Source organism: Pinus tabuliformis, chromosome 1_1 (assembly GCF_031772625.1).
Source record: "Pinus tabuliformis cultivar Carrire ecotype Pingquan chromosome 1_1, CPIR1, whole genome shotgun sequence".
NCBI classification, from domain to species: Eukaryota; Viridiplantae; Streptophyta; class Pinopsida; order Pinales; family Pinaceae; genus Pinus; species Pinus tabuliformis.
Genome location: NC_142297.1, coordinates 221235975 through 221252377, shown reverse-complemented (window position 1 = coordinate 221252377; position 16403 = coordinate 221235975). Strand labels below are relative to the sequence as shown.

General features: G+C 36.8%; 1 protein-coding gene across 5 annotated transcripts in view; it reads left to right on the top strand.

Annotated features, from left to right (window-relative positions):
* Positions 1–16403, top strand: part of LOC149212335 (pre-mRNA-splicing factor ATP-dependent RNA helicase DEAH1-like) — a 425880-nt gene that overhangs the window by 120542 nt on the left and 288935 nt on the right. For all 5 annotated transcript variants that reach the window (XR_016250762.1, XR_016250761.1, XM_089391822.1 and 2 more), the window contains exon 11: positions 12754–12817. Coding sequence is in view for 3 of the 5 variants with exons in the window: in XM_089391822.1 (XP_089247948.1) it covers positions 12754–12817 (64 nt within the window). In the remaining 2 variants the exon portion in view is untranslated. The remainder of the gene's footprint in view (positions 1–12753; positions 12818–16403) is intronic.

Genomic DNA, 16403 nt, shown 5'->3' with positions numbered 1-16403 from the left:
ATATACATTGATTCTAGGCACTAGGACAGATCTAGGGCTCCTTCATCACTGTCGCTCCAGCTTTGGAGGTAGGTGAGTAAAAAGCTCAGATAATTATTCATCGCTGAAAAGCAAGAATAATTAGCTAAGTGAAAAAAAACACTCTAGAGTATACTGGCTCTATGATTGAGTCTTAAGTCGCTTGAGCCTTTTACAAAAGGTCATCGTACTAGTAACATTTACTACAATTCCCTGTAGGGTTTCGAAATTTGAGAGAGAATAAAGCAGAGAGGAGATAGAAAAGGTCAATAGGTGCCTGTTGACTTATGGTCTTCTAAACAAATGATGTTTTGACTTCTGGTCTTCTAAAAAAAATGATGAGTGCCCTGTTCATTAGGCCATGGGGTGTTCAAGTTCTGCTTGGTGCAACCCAACAGATAACACTACCCAATTTTAACACTCACACTTAGCAAGGGAGACACTTCCATTCCTTGGAAGTCTCTTTGTTTCTCACATTGGAACACAATCCTCTTCCACAACTGCTCTCCAATATTCATCATAAGCATCATCTTTCATCATAGAAGCAAAACTTGCTACAAGAAGAAAAGCCTTCTTGGAAGTTTCCTTGCTTCTATAAGCCTCTTGCTTCTTTTCCTGATAGGCCTTTAGGCCATTCCATGGCTCCTTTTTGTTAGCTATGGAAGTCTCCTTTCTCCTCTCTGACGATGCACCCTTCTGGGGTTGCTGATTCTCCCTTTGAATTGGCGATCTCCCTCTTGAACTTGACTACCTTTGAGTTTGAAACCTTCTTCTTTCCTTGGTCAATATGCTTGCCTTTGAGCCTGTACAAATATTTCTCTCTGACTATCCATTGGGCTTGAGCATCACTTTTCCATCTCGGAATAGAACATCAAACCTCTTTGCCTCAATTACTGAGATTGAAACTTGAAAGAATGCTGCATTTAAGCTCCGGTACCCAAAGAACATCCTGGACTTGCGACAATCCACTTAACACCATCTTGAATGGTACAGTCCTAGTTCCTCTAACTGCATGTTGACTCTTATAGTTATCACCAATCTTCACATGTAGATTATAGTCCCACTCGGCCAAGCTTTGAGACACTTCTCATGTTCCTGTCAAATGCTTCGAGGCCTTGTTGTCTAGGAACCAAGCACCCTCACGAATGGTGCTCCCGGAGAAATAAGATAGGAGAAAATTCCTCATCAAATCTCCTAATGAAATCATGCCGATTGTAGCTGGAGTAGCCATCTCAAGCTTCCTCTCTTTCCCTCCTTATGTGAACACCTGCTCGGATAATGACCAAACTCATCCCATGCAAAGCATTTCACTTTGCTCAAGTTCTTCTTCTTGTTTCCATTGTTGAACTTTCCTTTGCCCTTTTTTAGCTTACTAGCAAGGGCAATGTTCACCTCATTAGGGCTCTTCTACTGAAGATGTAAGACTCTGAAATATTTAACCAGAAATGTAAAGTTTTAAAACATAATATGTGTTTTCTTCAAACCTGTTTGCAGCTTAAATGGTTTATCCAACATTCATATAACTGAATTACTCAGTTTGGTATGGAGTACCTACCTGTATTCCGGCGGTTGATGATGCCTCATACTGCTCCTGCTTCCTGCTTCTCTTACCAAAAGACCGAAACCACCCAGCCAAACTGAGCATAAACTCGATACTCAGTCCAGTAAGCTTCTCCATTGAAGCAGACTGTTCCCCCGTGCCCAGAAACCTCAGAACAACCAGCTCTCCTTCTGTTGGTAACTCAAGTCTGCAAAGATCTGTCCTTCTTCAGTATCCCCTTCCTTTGTTCTCCCTTCTTCCTTCCCCCTTCCAAAATTCTTCTCTTTGGTTTATATATTGTTTCTTGGCGGTGGCCGCCCTTCCACTAGCAACCCACCGCTTTGCCTCCTCGTGACACCCTTCCATGTCACGTAATAAATCTATTTCTTTTATGAATACTTATGATAACGATTAGTACATTCTTGTTCAGATTGTGTATCGAGGTTAAATTCTTACTTAATGTGAGGGTACTATAAAATTGGTGTTTTGAATACTTTTAGGTTTATAACTTTAATGATCATGTTTTACTTCATCAGGTGCCCAGGCTATCATAAAATCATCCTATCCTTCCTAATCTCTTCCGCTCCCATCCTATCCGTCCTCTACTAGAGTATGCCATGGCGTCAGTTATACTGACCTAACCATTCATAAACTCCAAGGATGACAGCGTCGGCTATACCGACCTGATCCCTAGTAGGCATCCGGCAGTCATCATCACACGTCTAGGGGAGCGTGACTCGCACAGTCCTCCCATGACTCCAGGGTTCGGAGGATAAACAGTGGGCAACACCTCCACCCCTCCCAGTAGAATCAGGGTTAATACCCTATCATGGAATCTCTTTGAGCCTTAATTGTTCTGAGGTTTCTGTCATCACGCGGTCATTTTGGTAACGGATATTATCTGCAATCATAAACACTTGTCCATGCATTTATAAAATGTGCATTAACATATTCAAAAACAAATAGAATTAAACTGATATTATATCATAAAAATTCACGTTTATATATGATCATTTCAAAATGGTTCTGAGTCTCTGATTTAAAGTAGAGCAAATATATACAAAACATGGTTTTAAGGTTCTTCAAAATTGACACACGTTGGGGTAATTTTGACATATGATTTCCGTATCTTCCCATTGTACCTCTAGTGTCTATATTACTAATATAACATTCAACATGTATTTTCATGGTTGTTTGTGACTCACTTTGCTATAGAAGCACCTTTGCCTCCCTTGTCCGTATATTTCCGTTTGCCCATCATTTATCAAGTTAATGCTCTCAGACTTTATCATAATAGAGGATAATGCACATAATCTACTAATTGGAACTAATTGTACTGCTATGTCGACATCATTTTATATTTTAAACAAATTATCTATTAAGTCCCAATCTTTATCCTTTATTCAAGATATGGGAATCCTTTGAAGGATCTAAATTCAACTTTTACCTGTGAATTCAATTATTCTCTCCATAATATTAAATTCTACATATTCATGAATTAATTCGCCACTTAGTTTAATTGGAAGTATTCTTTTAAGGAAACCTCTCTCTATGTTCTGAGTAATGCATCATAATTTCAGATTGAAGCAATTGTAACATTGGTTTTCATTGCCTCTTGAAGTTGCATAGTTAATAGGCATTAGAATTCAGGTTTGATATGCCCAGTTGAGTAGATAGCTTGATCTTTGTGCTTACTTGGGCATGCCTTTCCTCGGCACATATTTAGCATGTGAATCTTGGTAACAATATGCGAGTTGGATAAAGCTTAGTTAGATGGTTTGGTCAAAAGATTGGATATGCCCAAATTTTCGGCACATATATGTTTCTGTTATGTTCTAATCTCTCTGAAAACATTTGTTCAAATCGTATTTTATCTGTTCTAAAATAGAGGATAGCCTTTAAATCTTTGCTTAATGATTTGGAAAGTATTTAAGCATTATGATTTGAAATATATATATATATATATATATAAGGTATATATATTGCAATTACTGATAAAAATATTTCTGAAGGAATGGCTATTCCCATATCTTGAAAATGGTATTGAGTTAAGAATTAATTATTAAAATAGTTTATTTAACATTTAATATCCTTGTAGGTGTTGCAGAGTAATCCTTTGTGACTTTGCTTGGGCCATTTTATTGTAATGAGTCCGAGTACACAATGTGGAGGAAAACTTCGTCATTGAAAACTAAAAAAAAACAAACATCAAGGAAGCAACGGTAGTAGGGTTAGATGTGCCATGCATGATGGAGAAGTTGCTGACAAAGATGAAGAAGAGACTGAGAAAGAAAAATTCAAGGTAAAGACTTCAGAGATTGGTGTTGAATTTGTTTCATTATAACTGGAGAATGTGGGCTCTCACTAGGTAGTGTGTTCCCAGAAGATGGTGAAGAGTTTGTGAAGGAGTGTGCCATTCCTTTGGTGCTTTGTTTACAGTAAGAATGCAGTAATTGAGGTAATTTGTTCAGAGTCCAATTTTATGCTTGCAAAAGCTGTTATGTAAAAAATTAGTTAATTTTAGGTTTATTGTTTAATTTTAGGTTTAGTTAAACGAAAGGGCACGATCATAAGATCATGCCCTTTCCCAAAGGGTGCCAGAAACCCCATTGTAATCAATCATCATCTGTAATTCATCTTATTAATAAAATATTTCTATATATATTTCTGTCTATCCAGAAGTTTTATGCTTCATTGGTATCGGAGCCATCGAATCTTCTCGCCTGTGCAGGTTTCAAGCACCTATCCGCTGCCATACTCACTAGATCAATCCCTCATTGTTCCGCTGCTTGCAAGCCTCAACTCCTCACTGCTTCGCTACCCTAAACTCTTCGTTGTTCCGCTGCCATCGTCCTGCATCTCCACTGTCAACACACATCATACCTCGTTGTTCCACTGTCTAGCCACAAAAAATCCGGCAATCTGTCTAAGAAACCGGCCACTGGTTCACATAAATTCTCGACAAATTAGAGGGGGGGCGTTGTTCTAACAAGCCGAAACTCCAGTGAATTATTGTCGTTTCTCCCCTGTTGTCGAGTAGTGGAAGCATTGTGTCTGCGTGGAGGCGGAACTTAGTTGGAAATCAACGGTGTGTCGTGGTTGGAAGTCAATCGGTTTTTTGTCGATATATAAATGTGGTTGGGTCAATCACAAGTGGGTTATTCATCGTAAAACCCTCTATTCTGCCCCATTGGCCACCATCATCATTTGCAGACAGGCAATTGTCTCCCTTCACCCGCTGTGCCGCCTCGTCAAGTGGCTGTGTAAAAAATCGATTCTGAACAGTCAAAGGGCGTGACTATGTAACTGCCCGATTCCCTCCGCACACACGCGTCCATACAATTCTCTGCGCATACAATTCCGGGTTAGCCGCAGCACTTCTGTGATTTTCGCTTAAAGGTTTTGAACAATCCGCAGGAGGTGACCCCCACAGGTGGACGTGACGGTCGACAAACACTTGAAATAAATATAACGTGACGTATATTATATATAATATATATATATAACGTTTGTTTATATATAATATCAAAAATATATATATATATATATATATAATATATAATATAATTATATATATATATATATATATATATGTTATATATAATACATAATTTAATTTAGTTATAAGTTTTATATATATATAAAAAGTTAATTTAATTAATTAAAATTATTTTAATTAATTAAAAAGTTATATATATATATATATATATATATATAATTTAATTAATTAAAAGTTATATATATATGTGTGTGTGTTAATTTAATTAATTAAATTTATTTTAATTAATTAAAATTTATATGTATAAAATTTATTTTAGCTAATAGAGAAAAAAAAGAGGGAGGAAAAATATTTTAGCTGGCAAATAAATACACACCCCCGCAAACCCGCTCAATGTCGACAATGACAATGGCGGATTTTCAAAAAAAATTGTTGGATGCAGAGCATAAGATAAATAGCAACCACGATGAGGTCAATAAAAGACTAAATGAATTCGAGATCAAGCTTGGGGAGCAAGCGGACAAAATCAAAAATCTTCAAGATACGACAAATCGAATAGAGATAAAGATGGAAAGTCAACATGTCCAAACAGAAGTAAACATCAGAGATGCCTTAACAATGCTGAGACTTCTGTGTAAAAGGTCGAATTGTACACCCGAAGAGCTATTAAAAGAAAGTGAAGAGAATCAAGAACACCTCTCATCAGATTCAACAAAGTCAACAGATTCTCATGAAAAGGTTGAATCCCCAAGAAAATCAGCGACACCCCACCAAGAAGCAAGTAACACGACCTTTACAAACAAGCAACTTTGGGATACCCTTACTAATCAACACCCTTTTTTTGCTCAACCATTAGCCACATACCAGAAGAGGGCAAAGGTTGAGATGCCTAAATTCGATGGAAACGAAAAAAACAATGTTGCATGGATAAATAAAGCAGAAGAATACTTTGAGATATATGACATCACTGACGATGACGAAAAGCTCAAACATGCATCCATGAAAATGGAGGGAGAAGCATATAACTGGTATATGTGGTGGAAAAAGACAACACATGTCATTCGCTGGAGGAGATTTAAAGATGCATTCTTCAAAAGATTCCAAGGTGTAAAGGAAGAAGAGTTCTTTTCAAAACTCATCAAACTATGACAAAAAGGAAGTGTCGACGAATACACTCAAGAATGGGAGATCTTAGTAACACGAGTACCTGGGTTATCAGAATCTCGTCTAATTCAGTCATACATCTCGGGACTCAAAACCCATTTACAAGCAGAACTTGAGATGCATGACATTACATCTATAGAAGTAGCAAGACGAAAAGCAAAAACAGCCGAAAAGAAATCTGAACCAATATTTTGGTCAAAAGCGGAAAAAACTTATGCAAGACGAAGGATACCTCAGTATGTGGACTCAAATAATACAAGATATGTTCCACCGCATCGTCGTGAAGATGAAAAATCTAATGTGGAAATGCAAAGAATAAAAGAGGGTAAATGTAAACGCTGTGGTGAGAAATGGGACCCCAAACATAGATGTGCTAAAGGAAAAGAACCAAAGAACCTATATAATTGTGAAGCAACCAATGATTCAAACAGTGAAGATTATGACATAGAAGACACAGAAGACGCCCCAGAATTCTCACCAGAATTAGATGACGGAAGTATTCCGCAAGTGTCATTATCAGCTATGACAGGTATATCACAACCTCAGACTTTAAAGTTAAAATGACACATAAAGAAGAACAACGTAGTGGTTCTCATTGACTCTGGAAGCACACACAATTTTTTAGATGCAACCGTGGCAAAGAGACTCAATATCTTTTCATTTCCCTTACCAAACATGAAAGTGATGGTAGCTAATGGTAAGAAGATTGAAAAGGTAGGGAAATGCCATAAGGTCAATTTGCAGATTCAAGACTTTAATCTAGAGTCTCCATTCTTCATAGTACCGTTAGGAGGAGTAGATGTAGTCTTAGGTATCCAATGGTTACGAACTTTAGGTACTTATGCCGCCAACCATCAAGTACAATTTATAAAATTCAAATGGGGAGGTCAGAAGTAAAAACTAGACGGATTCCAAGCACCAGAAAATCAAGTTGTATCATCATCTCAGATGATGAAGCTGAGTCGAAGAAGAGCACCTGCTTATGCAATACAATGTCACCAATTAGAAATGTTATCTGCAAATATGACCAGAGAAGAGTCACCAGAGATACAAGATCTGATTCGGAAGCATGAAAAAGTATTTCAAGACCTACCTATGAAGATGCCACCTAATAGGGAAATTGAGCATACAATAGAAGTCAAGGCAAGATCAGACCCCGTCAACATCAAGCCATACCGATATTCACATCACCAAAAAACGGAAATTGAGAGATTAATCCAAGACCTTTTAAAGTGTGGGACCTTGATCATCTTGGAATATATAATCAAGTGGAAGGACTTACCGAAGAAGACGCTTCTTGGGAGAATGAAGCATTTTGTCAACAACATCCGTCGTTGCGTATGCTTTGAGGACAAAGCATTCTTTCGAGAGGAAGGCAATGTTATGTAAAAAATTAGTTAATTTTAGGTTTATTGTTTAATTTTAGGTTTAGTTAGACGAAAGGGCACGATCATAAGATCATGCCCTTTCCCAAAGGGTGCCAGAAACCCCATTGTAATCAATCATCATCTGTAATTCATCTTATTAATAAAATATTTCTACATATATTTCTGTCTATCCAGAAGTTTTATGCTTCAAAAGCATTGTGAAAATTATTGTGTTGGTGGGAGAGGCAATAGTTTATATTCGTCACTGGATGAAACCAGTCCGAATGATGTAAGAATGTATGTTACATATACTTCGGATTTATCATTTCTCTAATAATCGAACAGGCATTTCTCCCAATTCCTCCACATAAACTTCTCAGAGTTTCACTAAAGTTATTTATTTATTTATTATTAGATATACAATGGCAATTTGTAAGTTTCTCCCGTGATACTTCTCCTTTGATGAATGGCTTCCACTGCTCTAAGAAGCCCTTTAGTGTAGTCCTCACCAATTCTGATTCTTCCATTGTCTCCTTCACAGCTGCAAACTCATCATGAACTTGTGGAATCCTTGTAAGATAGGAAGTCACATTCTCTGAACCTGTCAGCTTGATGCCCTTGAGCTTCTCTCTTAATACCATCTTCCAGTTTTCGTTCTTGTTCTGAAACAATGCTTTCAGAGCTTCCCACATGTCCCATGCAATGTCTTTTCTGGTAAGATGAGGTATCAAATGATCCTTGACTCCATCAAGGATGATCAACTTGACCTTTGCATCTACTTTGTTATACAAAGCCAAATCTACCACATCAGTTGGTGCCTTGATTTAGGTGTTGGCATAATCCCACAGATCATTCACCAACAACACTAGCTTGATTCTTTCCTTCCATGAACTATAGTTAGATATCCCTTCCAACTGGTCCTCAAACCAGAAGCTAGAAACCATTTTCTCTATTGGATTCTTACCCATAAATCCAAGAGACCAGCTGTCCGTCCAACAACAAGACAACTAAACTCCTTGTTAAATCTGTCACCTGCACACAATTCAGAGGCAATTGCTCTTCAATGTAGCTTTGATGCCATGTTAGAATTTCATGCACCCTAGGTCTGGTCTATGTTTTGGCAGTTTCACAAAATTGGGTTGCCGCTCTCTCCTCGAGGTATTCTTCTTCTTAAATTTAGTCTTTCTAGCTTTCATTTTATTTTATTTTCTCTATTTTATTTATTATTTATTATTTTATTTCCTTCTGTTTCTATTCCTTCCTTTATTTTACCCTTGGCTGATATTGCTATTAATTTTATTTTGTATTAATAAATTTTATTTATAGAATTATCGCTATTAATATTTACTTATAATAATTTTATTATTTTTTTGTTTTCTGTTGATTTGACTTGATTATTATATATTTAATAATTATTTATTTAACCCTTAATTTTAGTTTTTTGCTTAGTTTTTACTTTTATTATACATTTAATCCTAGTTTTGTTACCATCTATTAAATGACTATATAAAGAAATTTTATGTTTTTAGAATTTATATGTATTTTATTTATAATAAAGATATTAATATCCATCTATTACATATTATGTCCTAGTTTTATATGATTTTTTTTTGGTTCAGCTGTTGAGACATGTCCTGGGGGATTGAACCTCCGATCACTTGGATACACAAGTGCTTGCCAACATGCTTTTTTCCAATTGTGCTACCACCGCAGACTAGTTTTATATGATTTTGATTATATTAATATAATTCTCTTATTACAACTTTTTATTATTTTTATTCATTGATGAATTTTGACCTTTATCTTTTTTGACTTTTTCCTTTAATTCTTTGACTTGGTTTATATTGATTTATCGACTTTTTATTTAATATATTTTTAATATATTATATATTTATGCCTAATTTTATTATAAATAATTATATATTTAGTTAATCCTAGTTTTATTTGATGTGTATTTTTATTATTGTATTAGTATTCCCTTATTATAACTATTTATACTTATTTATATTTATTATTGAATTATGAGCATTTATTATTTTTTCTAATGGTTAGTTTTTGACTTTTGACCTATCTCTAAGTTCTTAGATTCCTCCCTCTTTCTAAACCCTGTTGGATCAGATTCTCTCTTCATCTAATAATCATCTTGATGATAAATCACATTGGATGGTTCAAAACACGTTGACAATCTACTCTTCTATGTGATGGATCTGGAAGACAAATGCTTAAATAATTCTACTCGCAAAAGCCTCCTTTTAGAAATACATAAATACACTGAAATGCTTAACTTTAAAAACAACTTTTGCACAATACACAATATTTATTGTCCAAAACTAATTTCTTATTAGTCCCTTAACAAGAATCCTTAGGGCTCCCATACAAGGGATAATGGCCCTTTACAATCCTTGGAAAATGGCCAGAAAACAATGTCAAACCCTTTAGGCTTTGACCAATCTCTCGGGCTAAGGCCAAGTCCCTTAGTCTCACATCGTCCAATTATCACTGTTACATGTGTCTTTTTTCTCCAGCATCCATTGAAACCCTTGCTGTGGTTACCTACTCCTTTCGCAACCCTTCCAAACACCATAATCTTCTCGTAACTGTGCCCTCACCTACTTCTTTAGTCCTTTGGTTTTTCTTAATAGCTTGGCCTGATCCTTTAACCCTCTATCCCCTTGCCATAGCAATATTTAGGCCCCCAACCTCTTTGCTTTCCCTTGCGGCTTACTCCTAGGCCTCAGTTCTCTGCGGCCAACCCTTTTCTCCTTGCTATGCCCTTTAAGCATTCAAAACAGGATGCGAGCTTCTCTTGTTGTCTGCGACCAACTCTTCTTGGCTGTGGCCTTCTCTTCCTACCTACGACTAGCCTCTCCTCTTGGCTTAGCCTCCACAAATCAACCTCTTTGAGGTCCGGACTCAATTATTTGAGTTCGACCTCCTTTTCCTAGTTTGTTGGCCCTTCCTTAGAGCACGACCTTCCTTTTCAGCCTCTGGTTAAATCTCTTAATACTAGCCCAAAGTTATTTTCTCATGACAAATATTTATTCCCGACAGACTATTTAATTAACAAAATAAATCGTAAATTACCGAAAAATAAATCATTGGTATTTTAACATTTAGAAATATATACAATAAATCGGAGAGATCAATCACAGTGCGCACATTGCAATAGAAATAATTCACCCACAAAAATTCTCTGACATTTATTAATCAGGAAATCAGTGTTTCAACCCAAATAGAATTTACAAAGAAAAATATAGTGATTGGAACCTGCAACTTGGCCCCATTGGAATAGTTTGACCCAAGGAAAATCGGCCAACTAGAAATCAACCTATGAAGAAATTCGACCCACCTCTCACCAGAAAAATCGGCCTTTGCTCCGACCTCTCACTCGGCTTCTGCGCACTCACAATTTGGCCCTGGCAAGTCTGTCTCCCCAGCAACTGCGCCTCCTCCTAACTTCAGCAATTTGGCCTCTTAGAAACACCCTCAAATTATCCTTGTATTCTTCTTCCTTCTTCTTAGTCAAATTAAGCCACACACTCTAGAGAATTCACTTTCTCGTTCTTGGGAAAATCGCTTTCCCAAAAAGGCTGTAGTTACCTCTCTCTCGTGTTCTTGTGTCTTCACCTTTTCGCTAGGCTTATTTTATAATCTTCATGAAGCCCACATCCCTAACCCTAATCTCTCTTCTAGAAGATCTTGGAGATCAATGGTTGAGATTATTTCTAAGTCACTTAAATAATTAAATTATTTATCTTTAGAAAATGACTTAATAGTCCACAATAATTAATTGACTTTAATTATTGTACTCTTCCTAAGTTAAACCTAGGAAAGAAGACAAATCGCTTACTCCATCAAGCAAACACCTAAAGAAGCAATAAATCATCTTCCACATGCTATGACACCAAGGTTATGCAGAAGACCTTCAGAAGCTACCACGAGCTTCAACACCTCTCACCTGCAAGCAACAAACACAAAAGACAAAATGTAGGCCTTTTTCAGCATAGAAAAGATGCCCTCCAAAACTCTTTACTGCCCCTAGTCGCAGGTCTGCGGTTTCCTTAATCAATTTCAGAGCTCAATCAAGAAGAAATCCATTACTCGAATTCTGTTGAATTCTGGACATTGTATTCGGTTGTCGTCGAATCTGTGAATTAGTGAATTTTGGCACTGTGATTGAATGAGATATTGTTTCATGTGCTGAAAGAATAGTACGAATCTGTTATTGTTTGAACTACATAACAGTGATGCTGGTTTACTATATTATATACCATTAAATGTACAACACCATTGATTGGAACTACACTGTTGCTCTTGTACTGTGCTACTGAATAAGATATCTATTTCCATAGTTGAATGAAAAGGAAAGATTTGGGGTAAAAGTTTAAAACCTAGCTGCCTAAGAATAACCTGGGGCAAAAATTACCCTTGCTCCTTACATTAATAAAATTCTCTTATCTTATCACATTCTAAAAGTTTATCCAGATTCTCAAGTTTACCCACTTACATTGCACATTTCCATTGGTGAACTTTCCAAAGGGTTGACACATATCAAAACTTCACCTTGTGATATAATGCAGCAACCATGTGAAATTTTCACTTCCAAGTTTGTCAACAATAGAGCCGATGTAGATTAGCTTGAAGAGATTTATGCATGAATGCCCTGTCAAAATTAAGTATTGAAAGAAGCAAATATTCACACGTATGTAGAAAGAATGCATATGTATGATACTTGATACGTACAGTTGCATCCCTTGGATGTCCATATATAATAAATTTCATTGCTATGTTTGCAATCATTAGGCTTCTAAACGTATAAACCTGTAATAGTTGGAATTGTTCGACAATAACAGAACTCTAATATTTTTAGATGAGGAATGCAAATTGTGAGCAGAATTTGTCCTGAGTTATGTTGGTGATTTGTATCTTGTCATGCTTGTTGATGTTGATATTAAGCTGTACTTTAAAGCTATGTTAGAAGCAAAATGTTTATTTGCTTCATCAAACAAGTGCATCATAGAATGGAGAGTTACTGCACACATATAAGCAGCTTTTTAAAAAGCAACGTTTATTTGCTTTATTTTTGCAAGATTCTGTTATAGTTGTGGTGCTTCTGTCTCACAAATAAAATTCACTCTGTTCCTGTATGAAATTCCTTATTGCAGGTACAAGAAAACAGTTTACGAGCTAGCATCACAGCGTGCTAAGGATACAGACAATATTGTTGAGGTATGTTCTAAATTTATGCTTTATCCTGATTGCAAAAGTGGGTTCCTTTTGCATTTATTTCTATAGTGTATTTATTTGAATCTACTAGCTTTTTCTTTTCTCACGACGAACTAGATGAAAGGGAGTGGGTTCCTTTTGCATTTCTTTCCATAGTGTATTTATTTGAATCTACGAGCTTTTTCTTTTCTAATGAGGAACTAGTTAAAAGGGAGATAATTTGAATGGATATGAGATATTGTTAATTTCCTAAATTTTAAATTTACTTCTTTTTGGGTCAATGGGTAGCATGCAACTTAGGAAGCTGTGCCCCTCTTGCCACTGTGGTCAGCCTTCATAATTTTTGGTAGTGATTTCTTTGATGCATTCATAGTTTTCTATATTTCCAATTAGAAAAACATTGATTGAAGTTCGGACATTTATTACATCATTTGCATATGGTACATAGACTTATAAGTTAACTCTAGCCTACAAGATAGGTTCCATCTTATTCACCCCCATATATGCCCCTTGCAAATTGGAGGGGTAAGAGCCAACCAATTTTCATCAGGTTTGTGTTCAGAGTCATCTTTTAGAGCCAACGTCCACATTGGTCAGAGATGGTTCTCATGGAGATTAGATACAACATCAGTGATTTGAGCCCATTTAAGAGTAAGAGATATTCCACAGGCATCTTCATTAGTTCTAAGGAGATTACGATTTTTAGTAGTTGGAGTTTGGAGGCTTTCTTGTCGAAAGTGATTGCATATTTGAGGTCTTTGTGAGTTCACGGTTATGATAAGCTATCTCCAAAAAACATGAGAGACATTGCCATTTTTAGCAGTTAGGGTTTTGGGGTTTGCCTGGTGCTTTTGAGCACATATTTGGGTTCCTGGAAGAAAATTGATTCCAATGAGCGTGCTTTCATTGACATTCAAGAACCTTATATTTTGAGCATTGCCTACTTTTATGATTAGGAACATGTGTTTCCTCCTGAGAGGTCATTGGCTCAAAGCCAGATGGAGGTAGAGTATATAGTATATACACCTCCGTAGACTTATAATAGTCAAGTCACTGTGCATAGGGTTTTCCCTTATCCCACAAGCAAGGGGGCATCATACACCAATTTAGTACTGGTTTGGAAGTGACCTTAAAACTAGATTATTATTATTATTATTATTATGATATAGAAAGGTTCCTCTAGCAGTGCCAAGCATTTTTCATCTTTTCATATTTTTTAGTGGTACAGCTATTTTTGGCATGCCTATTTATTGCTGATGGTCACCATGTAGGGCAACAATTGTTGAGAAATCAATATGGCAACTAATAAGGGTGATTTCTCTTAATTTGATAGTTGCTTGTGATGTTCTTTTACTTATTTGATTAGATTCTTCTTCTGCTTGTTATTATTATGTTCTTTATCATCAAACAACTACCAAAAACATGAAGATCATCAAAGACAAATGGACACAAAATGTAGGCTACAAGCTAGGGCCAAAACCTCTCTTAGAGAGGAAAACACAAAAGAATCTCTTCTCTTCTTATAGACACAATTCAAATGAGAATTCCAAGACCCAATACCTTTGACCAAGACACCCTCCAAGCACCAAGTCAACCTTCCAACAAAGTCCTTGCAATAAGTCAAATCCTCCCAAAGTCAATGAAGGTCAACATCTTTCAAATCAGCCCTAGATCAACTCTTGGTCCTGCAATTTCAGAGGTTTAGACCTGCAACTTCTTCAGAACTTCGAACCTGTAACTTTTGGCTTCTTGCAGCAGAATAGTAACCCTAATTTCTTTGCACGTGTGAACAATGACCAAAAATTCGTCTTCTTCTTTGCTAGTATTTGCTTCTTGTTTCCTTGCCTTGTTTCTTGATTTCACTCTTCCTTCTTCTTCAGATCAAACTTATGTGTCTCTATCTCCAAATGAAGTCGAAGACCTTCTATTTATATGCTTCTAGTGGGGTCGTATTACTCCTCACTGGGCTGACTTCTCTTGGACAGGCCGACTTGGTCTTGGAGGGTTACTTTGACACTTTAGACACAAAAATACATTTTCTTTCTTGTTACGTGTTGGCCAATAGGGTTTTACAAATATGAAAATGACTTCTTTGACTCACGATATTAATTCTTTTGACTTGAAAAACCCTAGAAGCATGAAGAACATGCTTGATCTAGAAAGTGTTGAGAAATCTATGGGCAACAATATAGGATGATTTCTCATACTTGATCACTGTCTGTGGAGTATACTCATCTTGATTAACTTCTTCTTTTATTTGATTCTTAGTGGTGTTTTCTTCATCAAACAGCTACCAAATCATAATTTATAAAGAACAAAAAGACAAAGGACACAAGATATAGGCGATCAACCAGGGCCAAAACCTCTCCAATTTGAGAGGAAAACACACACGAATTCTTCTTCTTATAGAATTTTCAATTGACGAATTCCAAGACCTAGACCCTTGACCAAAAACTCCTCCAAGACCAAGTCAACCTTGCTTCTTTTGCCAAGTCTAATTAGCTGCTCCTTCCTTGTCCTCTAATTTAGTCTTCCAATACCTTGACTGCAACTTCGACCTGCCTTCCTTCTATTTTGGCCTGCTTGCAATTTTCAGCCCTTGCTTCAGAAACCCTAGCTGCACATGTGAGATGATAAAGTCAGATTTCAGTGCTTTCTCTCCTTTGCTTGTCTTGGACTATTCTTCTAGTGAATTCAGCTAGCAAAATGATCCTTCCTTATGCTATAACTTGGCTCCTTCAAGATCTGTAATTTCTCACTTCAGAAACCCTAGTTGCAGTCACATGTGTGAGGTAATTAGCCCAGAAACAATCCCTAAAGGATTCGCTTTTCTCCTTCTTCCCTTCTCTGTACAAGAGAGTTCTTTTCTTTCCTTTTTCGCACTTCTTTTCCTTGACATGGATGCTTGATTGATACCTTCTTAAGTGAGCCCGAGTCCTCCTTTATATAGGTTTCACACTCATGCAATTAGGCCGACTTGACATAGATCCTAGGCTGACATGTCATATTGTGTAGGCTGACTGCTCCTTTTGAAGGCCGACTTGCTTGAAGCAATTAGACAAGGTCTTGGGGGTCTTTTGAGGTTGTTCGACCTATCTTTCTGCCCTAGTTCACTGATATGAAACTCTCAGGCGTTGAACTAAACACCCTTCTCTTAGATGAGTTGAACACACAAGTTGTCTAGTGCATAATGAGCCAAGTCTGTGCCCTTTTCCCTCCTTAGAAGTTGACTTGGGCCCACCATTTAAATGAATGGCTGAGATTAGATCTCAGTAGATGGCTGAAATTGTTTCAACTTTTGACTATAGTAAAATTAAATTTTTTCTATGTCATAATAATGAGAAAAAGTAAAACTTCACCTTTGGCCCACCTGTGGGTCCCTCTGCCAAATTTAGTGCACCTCTAAATTTAGCTGAAGCCTTCCTCCTCTAACTCCATTTAACACTCACTCTTAAAGAGGAAGGTGTTCTGTTCTACACCCAATTTATCTCCGAAGTAAACGAATCTGCCCCTTGCCAATGTCTTGGTTTAGAATATCAACTGTCTTCTCTTCTGTAGGTATGTACTGGAGTCTAACTTTACCCTCTGA